Source organism: Triticum aestivum, chromosome 6B, assembly GCF_018294505.1.
Source record: "Triticum aestivum cultivar Chinese Spring chromosome 6B, IWGSC CS RefSeq v2.1, whole genome shotgun sequence".
Classification (NCBI taxonomy): Eukaryota; Viridiplantae; Streptophyta; class Magnoliopsida; order Poales; family Poaceae; genus Triticum; species Triticum aestivum.
The window spans coordinates 119,922,611-119,932,994 of NC_057810.1; the positions used below are offsets into that span (position 1 = coordinate 119,922,611).

At 46.8% G+C, this 10,384-nt stretch overlaps 1 protein-coding gene across 1 annotated transcript; it reads left to right on the forward strand.

Annotated features, from left to right (window-relative positions):
- The first annotated feature begins 2,380 nt into the window (after positions 1-2,380).
- Positions 2,381-6,915, forward strand: LOC123136066 (uncharacterized). The gene is made up of 8 exons (XM_044555353.1): positions 2,381-3,480; positions 4,639-4,672; positions 4,800-4,991; positions 5,741-5,830; positions 5,917-5,982; positions 6,095-6,186; positions 6,282-6,329; positions 6,442-6,915. The coding sequence occupies exons 1-8, from the start codon at positions 3,086-3,088 to the stop codon at positions 6,557-6,559; spliced, it is 1,035 nt and encodes a 344-aa protein (XP_044411288.1). The 5' UTR covers positions 2,381-3,085; the 3' UTR covers positions 6,560-6,915.
- The last annotated feature ends 3,469 nt before the right edge of the window (positions 6,916-10,384 follow it).

Here is a 10,384-nt window from a genome sequence, read left to right on the forward strand (position 1 = left end):
TAAGCTTTCTTGCACGAACCTTCCATGGGCGTCCTTCTTGCTCACACACCACGGTGTAACGCAACTTCATGTCGGAGTGCTCAACATAAAATGGCCTATGGTTTCGAATGGCATAGTCAGCCAACCAAAACTTCAGCATAGGCAAGCTCAGAAACTTCACTCCTTTCTTCAAATAAGCATTCTCGTCCTCATTCTCCACCCTGGGTTCTCCTGGATCCGGGCATGGTGTTGGCTCAATCGCCGTCATTCTCATTCCACCGTCAACAACAGCTTTATGGGCAAGGCTGAGATCTTTAAACAAGTGAGTTCTTTTTTGTAAGCCCGTCAGCTCAAAGTGGATTTGGTTCTCCTCCTTTGTGAATCCATCCTCGTCCAACTGTTCAACTGGACCCTCGTCATCCGAATCATACGCATATTGACGCCTAAAAGGCAAGTCACGATCCATGTCCTTTTGCGCTATGTACGCATCCAAGTCACCAACATCATTACCATGAAACCCTTCCTCTTGCTCTTCGTCGTCATCATAAGCATCTTCGTCCTCTTGAATTACTCCGTCACTAGCAATCACCTCAACTTCATTTGCTTGGCTAGTTGGTGGTTGGGTAGAAGCATTGGGGGCATACAACTCAACCTCATTTGCTTTGATAGATGGTACACGGGGACGTGGTGGGGGATAAACATTGGGGGCATCAACCACAATCCTATGCTCAACAAGTGGCACCATTGTCCTCTCGCTCATGCCATCCATTGGGGAAGAGACATGCCGGTTCAAATCAAAGGTAAACCGAGGAGATTCAACCTTGGTGGCAAACAATTCAAGTGACTTGTCTTCCGATTGGGATACTTTTTCCTTGTATACAACCCAATGCAAATCCGAGGTGATAGGCATACTTTTCAAGCGAGATTTGGCTCCAACTCCAACATCATACCTTCCTATTAACTTATTATCAACATTGGTGTCCATCCACTTCAAGACTTGTCTCACTTTTGCAACAACATCCTCATAGCTAGGGCTTGTATCAAAAACCAATGGTTCCTCACCCGTGTCGGCATTGTTACTCAAGAATGCCTCCTTGTCAATGTAATGAACATTAACAAGTCTCTCCATCTAAAAATAACATGAATGCATTTAAGACTTCAATGAGAATTGGTGTTTATCCAAATACATCTTATTATATCCAAATCATATCAACACTAAATTATTGGTGGTGTCCACAAAAGTATCACTAATTAACACACAAAAGTATCCAAATCATATCAACACTAAATTATTGGTTAACCCTAATCACTAACTAACCCTAACCCCCAATCTTTCTACTCAACTAACATATATTCCTACTACACACCATGCGTAGCACTATATTATCAAAGTTAACCAAACCATTCACACTAACATAAGGGGGAGAAAACATGAACTAGGGTTCCACCAACATGTATAAAATGCAACCAAAATAACAAGATTTAACAAAAAATAATTGGATGATTTGGGGGAGATTAACAAGAGCAACAAAGTGATGGAAAGATCCACCTAAGGGATGTACCTTTTGGAGAGGATTTGAGGGGGAGCTTGAGGGGTAGGAGAGAGTGTGAGAGCTCCAAGTGTTCTTCAAGCTCGGGTTGTGGATTGGGGAAACACACTTTCCCGTGGGTTATCCAGTTACCGGGGCCAGACGCTGGCGTCTGGCCCCTTTGCCACGTCAGCAGGTCAACGGGCAGGCGGGCAGAGCGGGCCAGGGGCCAGACGCCAGGGACCCTGGCGTCTGCTTCGCAACCCAGACGCCAGGGATGTTGGCGTCTCCTAAAAAGGTCAGAATCGAAATTTCTTTTGAAACGAGGTCAAATTGGGATTTTGTTAGCCTTATAGGTTATAACAGTAATTTTTTCCTCCCTCGACCAAAAAGCAGAGCCTCGCAGGCAGGACAGGACTGCACTGCGCTGCGCTGCGAGAGCGAGAGACACAGCACGGCACAGTGGCTGACCCCGGTCAATGACAAAAGCGCCTGCACTGTCCACAGCGATGGCCATGGCGTCGGCGTTGGCCCCCGTCACAAGGAAAGGAAAGCCGGCCAGCCAGCTCGGTTCGGTTTTACTTTACTTTGCCCCTCCTCCAAACAACGCACACTGACAGGGTGACACCTCTCTCTCTCTCTCTCTCTCTCTCTCTCTCTCTCTCTGATTGAGAAATGAGAGCTTCGGTTCTACTAGAGTGGATTGGTAATAAAGGACACCGATTTTAGTTAACAATGGCGTGTGCCGTGCCCCCATCCCATGAGGTGGGGTGCGTAGGAAGGATGAGCCGATGAGGAGGACGGATAAGCGCCGTAGATGCCCTCGCTGTCGACGCATATATATCTACCCCACGAAGAAGAAGAAGAACAAGATCGATCTCATTCCCCTTCCCCTCCGCTCCCCCTCCGGTGCAAAGGGTGGAAGCAACAAGCAAGGCATCTCATTCCCCCAGCCCCACGCCTCGCCACCTTGCCGCCCCTCCCCTCCTCTCTTCTTCTTCTTCTTCTACCTTTATTATCTCCCCCTCCTCTCGCGTCCAAGAATCTATCTCCCTCCCCTGTCCTCCCCTCCTCACATTCCCCTTCCTTGCGTGCGTACACCGTTTGGTACTGGCACACGGATTGTTTGTTCGTTTCTTCCATGGTTGGTTGCTTCTTTGAGCGAGTGAGAACGACGAAGAGAGGAAGGCAGGGACAAGCCAGACCAGGCACATCTATCCTGTGACTCCAAGCCTGGCATCTCCCCACACCCACGCCACACACCCACACTGTTTCTTCTTCCTCTCCCCTGCCCTGACCTCCCCCTGCATGCCACTCGCGTGCCGCCCCAGTCCGTTGGTTGGTTGCAACGACGCCGCTTCCTCCTGCCGCATTGTGGCCACCCTTCGTCTTCTTTAGCCTGAGCCCGGACGCGCACACAAGAGAGCCAGCCACAAGCAGAGCGCCGCTCTGCGTCTCCGCATTGCCCCAAGAAGCGCGCGGCCGCGGAGATTGCGCCCCTACCCTCCTCGCTCCGGCAGGCGGCAGCGCATGCCCGCCGCGACGGGCTGACGGCGGCGTGGGGAGCGCAGTCGGCGATGCGGTTCACGGCGGGGGGCTCGTCGACGCGGTCGTGGCAGCCCAAGCCGACGGCGGACACCACGGACCTGCGCTTCTGGCTGACCTGGCGGGTGGCGGTGTGCGCGCTCTGGGTGCTCTGCTGCGTCGCCGCCGCGGCCTACCTCATCTGGCGCCACGAGGGGCCCCGCGCGCACCGCCGGCCCGGAGCCGCCAAGCAGGACGCGGCAGCGCAGCAAGGGCGGCGCCGGCCGGACGGGCTGCTGTACGACGACGAAGCGTGGCGGCCCTGCCTCCGCGACATCCACCCGGCCTGGCTGCTCGCCTACAGGCTCGTCTCCTTCTTCGTCCTCTTCAGCCTCCTCATCGTCATCGTCATCTCCGACGGCGGCAACATCTTCTACTACTACACCCAGTAAGCATCCCTCCACTCACCCACCACCACCATCATCTACCACTGCTTGCTTCTTTTTTTAACTCTGTTTCCGAAGAAAGATTTTTTTACTTGGGTCGGGTGATGCTTTTTTGAGAGGTTACTTGGGTGATGACTGGCTGTAGATGCAAAGTTGGGTTAAAGGTTTATACTTTGGCATTTCCCATTTATTTAGGTGATTAAAATCCTTGAGGCTGTAAATTCACTGGAGTGGCAGCCAGCAGTGTATGTGGTGTGGCCAGCAGCAACTTTGGCATCAGTTCTCTCTTGTTGTGAATTTGAATTTTATCTCAGGGGAAGGGAATAAAGGGAGACTTCTTCTCATGATTACATCAACTACTGATCTTTGACATGTTTCCTCAATAAACTAAGAGCAGTCAGAATCTGCAACATATCTCCTTGCATTGATATTGATCTTCTGTGCACAACTGATGGCTGGCAGAAGTTTGCTAGTACCTAGCTTCCACAGCAAGCCACTCCACAACTGTTGGGTTTCATTTTCAGTTGTACATTTTTTTTGGTTGTCAATGCATTTTAGAGGCAGTTTTATTCATGGTGCAGTACTTCATTTTTAATATTTGGAACTTGCCTCTCAGAGGACATGTTTTGTCAAACACATCAATTGAAACCAATATTTTTCTGGGGGGCAGTGTTGGGTTTCATTTTCACTGGTATTTATTTTTGGGGCATTACTGCATTGTAGAGATAGTCTTGATGGATGCAGTGCTTGAATTTAATAATCAGTAAGGGCCTCATAGTAGTACATGCTTTGTCAAGCGCATTGAAGGAACAATCTTTTTTTGTGCAGTACAATATCACAACTACTAAACACAAGCAGGGCAGTGCTGTGGGAAGAATACCTGTTCCATTGAGGATTCCTGACATCAGATTAGTTTAGCAGCCCCCATTTTGATACCATTACTTTTCTGGGGGGGGGGGGGGGGGGGGGGGGGGCAAATCTCTTATGTGCTTTTTTCTTTTCCAAAGGAAAAGAAATGTAGTGTGTAACTGGTTGGTAGCATCAAAGCTGTCTGCAAAGCTGTGATACTACTTGTTGATGTTGGTGACTTTGCTCTCAGTAAGCAGCATTTGTCCCTAGCTTGCACGTACTAAGTGGTTGTTCAACTGTCTATCATGCAGGTGGACCTTCATTCTGGTGACGGTTTACTTCGGGGTAAGCGAAAATAGTCTGTCTCCTCACTGATTTCCTCATACACAATGATGAGTGTCCCTACGGCCTCTATCAATGTCCTCACAATCCTTATCTGAAAACACTATATGCTGTTATGTGAATTCTTCAGCTTGCGACGACGCTTTCGATCTACGGGTGCAGCAAGTTCGCCGCCTGCAATGCCGTCGCGGCGATGTCCGACGCCGAGCAGGGGCCCTACGCCATCCACGGGGCCGCCCCGAAGTCGATCGTCGACGGGGAGGACGACGGCACGAGGGAGATCGCCGGGTTCTGGGGGTACCTTCTGCAGATCATCTATCAGGTGAAAGAGGTTTTTTCATGCCACCACCTATAAACTTTGAAATGTTTGGCCAACATGGAGCCCGTTTCCAGATTTCATTCATATTGGAGAGGGACATCTGCACTGACATCACATCTTCATTGCATTTGCATTTGCATGGAGAGGTGGTCTCATTTTTGCTTTTCAGGTGCAATTATTAGTGCTCCTGGGCAGTTAACATCATGCACCAGAAACTAAAGTGTGTTTATAATGTGCTCCGCTGAATTGGATTCCTGTGCATCAAAGATGAGGATGTGACCACATACTAGCATCTTTGTCTGGCAGATCCTACATGAGCCACCTTCTTGGTTGTTGGGCTGGACCCAAATGCCCAATCTCTTAGTAGTTCCTTGCACCTGAAGGCCTTGCTTGATCAACTTTCTTTACCCCATGTCTCAAGTGCAGGGCTGGCTTTTTTAGCAGTAGCATCAGGAATAAAGACAAATTATTTGTTTATTTATCTCTGTTGATTTGCTAGGCCTGACTGTATCAGTAGATAAGGGTCAGTAGATACTTCCACAGATACTAACCTAATTTTCGAAAAGGGGCGCTTTATTACTTAAAAGGTTTAAGTATTACACCCGGCTTCCAGTGAAGTTCCAGTAGTATTACATTACAGTAGAAAAATATTACAACAGGTGATAATTGGCAAATTCTGCAAGACAGTTGTTCTTATTTTACTACCATTTCACCAAACTAGTATTCTGACGTCTCCATCTTTGTTGACACAGACAAATGCAGGGGCCGTGATGCTTACAGACTGCGTCTTTTGGTTCATCATTTTCCCATTCCTGACCGTCAAAGATTACAGTATGAACTTTGTGAGTATTCTTGTAAATTTCATGGCTTGTGTATGCATCATCTGATTGATGTTAACCCTTTCACTAAATTCATCCTTGTCTGACAGTTACTGATAGGAATGCACTCAGTCAACGCTGTTTTCTTGCTCGGCGAAGCATCTCTAAATAGCCTGGTAAGTGGATGAACGCTGAGTTTGATCACCAAAGCAAGTTGATGCATGCATGTTTTTTTTTTTTACATTTTACTCATCACTTCTGATTTCAACTTACCAAAAATTCTTACAGCGCTTCCCGTGGTTCCGGATCGCGTATTTCTTCCTTTATACAGCGCTATACGTTGTTTTCCAGTGGATCGTCCATGCATCTACTCCAACCTGGTAAGATCCTCAGCTTCCATTGCCTCCATAGAGCAAAAATACTACCTGCATATTATCTTTCTATCACTGAACATATGTCGTGTGAATTCTGGCAGGTGGCCCTACCCGTTCCTCGACCTCTCCTCTAATCTCGCGCCTCTGTGGTAAATTCCAATTACCACCCTATAACATCAATTATTTCGCTGCTTTGTCTGACGTAGATTTTATTAACTGAACTATGTGTGATCACAAGCTGAACCTGAACTTATTGCGTAGGTACTTTGCGGTCGCGTTCATGCAACTGCCCTGCTACCTGATCTTCAGACTGGTGATGAACCTGAAACACCACCTTCTCTCCAAGCATTTCCTGGATAGCATGGTCCTAGGATATTAGCATTGGTGAACGAACATCCATGCCGGTCTTCTTCCTTCGACGATCCTCCACGCAAAAAGGCGATGTGAATTGGCAGGAAGAGCAGCAACGGAACAATTGTGGCGTGGCACTAAAATGCGTGGCCTGGGAGTAGATTGTTTGCGAGAAATCTTAGTTTCTTATGCATTTGCGTGTCTCTCCAACAAAAAAATGGATAGGGGAGCGTGCACATGGCTTTACACTAGTATAGGTTCGTCACGGGTGGTAAGAAGAGTTTTTGCAGTAACTGGGGGTGAAAGGAGAAAACCAAAGAAGAATGTGTACATATACCTACGGCTTGGTTGATTGGTTGGTGAAATGGAGATATTGTTGGTTAATTGATTTAGTGCTAGTATATAACATCTTTTGTAGATCGTCTGATTGGTCATCATTATCAATTTACCTTTGTGGCTAATGTAATCGTCGCACGGTTGCGTTTATGTATAAACCTATGGGCTGGAAATGGGAGCCTGAAAATGGGGACAAAGCTTGTGAACTGGAAATGCAACGCTGGAAGCAGGGGGCACAACCGCACAAGCTATATCTATTGATGTGCTTCTGTATGTGATTTTGCGCTCTTCTTGGAACAGACACAAAAATCGGCTACTTAGTTAAGAAGAATCTTGCGCAGGCTCTGATCTTGGGACGAAAAAGGTGGTTTCCTGAAAATTTCGGCTGAGATGCCTGGACGGCGGATGGCCTACGTACGTAGGTGCCTTCCCGTCCAAGGCCTTAAAGATGTTCATCAGATTGAGATCGAGCCTAGCTAGCAGTAACATGTCCCTTTTCCTTCCAGAAGCAGCAGCTATATAGCGAGTCTATAGCACGATCGATCCATCGATCATAGCCCGCGTTTGACAAAAAAAGCTTCATCATTCATATGGATCTGACTCGAATTAGCATTAGCTATAGGATAGGCCCTAATGATGATGATGATGAATGTCGGCGGGAGGGTTCATCGGAGTCGGACATGTATATACTATACCTAGAAAAAGAATAAAGATACTCGATCGGGGCGGTTGGGATTTGGGAGGAGGGGCGAGGATGTCGTGATTGCCCAACGAACGCCGGAATGCCCGCTGTCCTTTCTCGCCCTGCTGACCGATGGGTCGATACGGAGGGAGCGAGAATCGGGGAAGCTTCCAATCCACACAAGGAGCATCCCCTACTCGCTCCATGGAAGTGGAACCGCTGAGAATTTCGTCTTCCAGATGAGACACAATTGCCTGGGGCCCTGTGTTACGTTTGTTAATTATATCCTCTGTAAACACTTTTATATTATCTTTACTAATAAAGTACGCGCGGCTAATTAGTAGGTTTCTCTTTCTACTAACAAGCATTCCTTCTAGCTACCATGTGACAAGGCAGCAGCTAGCTAGTCACTAGTCACGCTTTCGATAGATGATTTTGGTGCATTTGGTTGTGTGGAAAGACCAGCTAGTGACCTTAGCCGGCCAAATGTTATTTATCAACCAAATTACTCTCACTTATTTAATTAGGAAATGGGCGTACATTTATGTATGAGTATCATGCATGGTGGTGATTAGCATGACGACGGCCACAATCAGCTCCATCCATCTATCACTACTAGGAAAAACCTTATACACAGAATCTTACCAGCAGTGTGGTTTAAAAACAAACGCTACTGCTAATTAGCAGTAGCGCGTTTCAACAAAATCGCGCTACTGCTCTAATTGCCATGACCTCGCCGTCCAGCTAGTTATAGCAGTAGCGCCTTATAACGAACCGCGCTACTGCTACAGATGTTAGCAGCAGCGCACTTCTTTAAAACTCGCTACTGCTAAGTTCAGCACAATAGTTTAGTCCCACCTCGCTCCGCGAACAGGGTGTTTACCACCTTAAATATGTTACTCCTCAAACTATCACAACCAGTTGGTCTTCACTGAACTCTATGTGTAGAATTTGTGGCCGCAATATGAGTCTTCTTCGGTACCTACCGGAGAGGACTCATATTGACAATTCAGATTGTACACAAAAAGATTATTGATGGCCAATGTATTTTTGCATTTGACAGACAACTTAGCAGTAGCACTTTTATTAGCAAAGCGCTGCCGCTAGTCCAACTTAGCAGTAGCGTGCATACTCGCGCATCGCTACTACTATTCTCGTTAGTTGTAGCGCGTTTTCTTACCCGCACTACTACTAACCTTACCTTATCCCCACGCGTGCGGCCGACCCCTCTCTTTCACTTACTCTCCCCCTCACTCTCGCCCGCGCTGATAACCGCCGTCGTTCGTCGCCGCCGCCGTCGTCTGTCCGCCACCGAGGTACTCCCTCCTTCCGTCCCTCCTCCTCCCACCGTGCCCTCCTCCCTCCTCCTCCCACCGCGCCCTCCTCCCTCCGCCTGCGGCCGCCCCCTCCTCCCTCCTCCGCCGGCAGCCCTCCTCCCACCGCCCTCCCTCCTCCTCCTCCCACCGCCCCTCCCTCCTCCTCCTCCTCCGGCCGCCCCCTCCCCCTCCTCTCTCCTCCCTCCCTCCATTGTCACTGTTCTTGCAAATCGTACTTTTTTTAGCAAGTGTAGGTGTTTTGAATAAAATAGAAGTAAGAAAATTTAGCAAGTGTTTAATAGAAAATAGTTTATTTAGTAAGTGATTAATATAACTAGTTTATTTATATTATGTACTGAATAGAACTAGTTTATTTGGTAAGTGCTTAATAGAACTAGTTTATTTATAGTAAGTGCTTAATAGAACTAGTTTATTTAGTAAGTAGTTAATAATACTAGTTTATTTAGTAAGTAGTTAATAAAACTAGTTTACTTAGTGTTAGGATTATATATAAGTTATTTTCAAATGTTATTTTTTCATATTGTGAACCATTGAAAGGCAATGACCATCGATAAGTGGCCTATGTTTTGCCGGAGTGTTGATTAATTTCCGTTCTGGCAAATTTTAGGCGCTCGATATGTCCTTTTTTAGCAAAGGTCATGTCGGATTTTTTGGGTTTTGCCGTGGAGTTATAATCTTTGAATTTTGAATACATGAGATGTCTGAAGACGATGGGATCCCGGAGTGCGGGTACTGCTACGATGACCGTGGTGTGTGCGACAGGTTTCCTCACCTGCAAAATGATAGGTTTTTCACCGTGAAGCTGGAAGAGACCTTCAATGTTTGTACGGTACGCAACGACAAGCATTTTATCGTAATAAATATACTCACTTGTGCTTCTTTTCTTCAACGTGTAATTTATGGATTTTTTTCAATTCGACTAGTACATCCTGTGCCATGCTAGACCATATGTATTGGAGAAGCTTGGTTTTGGTTTAGATGACTTTGAGAATGCGGATACAAGGAGTGTTGGAAATATGCCCTAGAGGCAATAATAAATTAGTTATTATTATTATATTTCCTTGTTCATGATAATCGTTTATTATCCATGCTATAATTGTATTGATAGGAAACTCAGATACATGTGTGGGTACATAGACAACACCGTGTCCCTAGTAAGCCTCTAGTTGACTAGCTCGTTGATCAATAGATGGTTATGGTTTCCTGACCATGGACATTGGATGTCGTTGATAACGGGATCACATCATTAGGAGAATGATGTGATGGACAAGACCCAATCCTAAGCCTAGCACAAAGATCGTGTAGTTTGTATGCTAAAGCTTTTCTAATGTCAAGTATCATTTTCTTAGACCATGAGATTGTGCAACTCCCGGATACCGTAGGAATGCTTTGGGTGTACCAAACGTCACAACGTAACTGGGTGGCTATAAAGGTGCACTACGGGTATCTCCGAAAGTGTCTGTTGGGTTGGCACGAATCGAGACTGGGATTTGTCACT

Bases quoted from the DNA above. Each gene is read 5' to 3' on its own strand.
- LOC123136066 (XM_044555353.1), top strand. From the start codon at position 3,086: ATGCGGTTCACGGCGGGGGGCTCGTCGACGCGGTCGTGGCAGCCCAAG. The intron at 4,673-4,799 runs GTAAGCGAAAAT...TGAATTCTTCAG, and splicing joins TGGTGACGGTTTACTTCGGG to CTTGCGACGACGCTTTCGAT. The intron at 5,983-6,094 runs GTAAGTGGATGA...AAATTCTTACAG, and splicing joins AAGCATCTCTAAATAGCCTG to CGCTTCCCGTGGTTCCGGAT.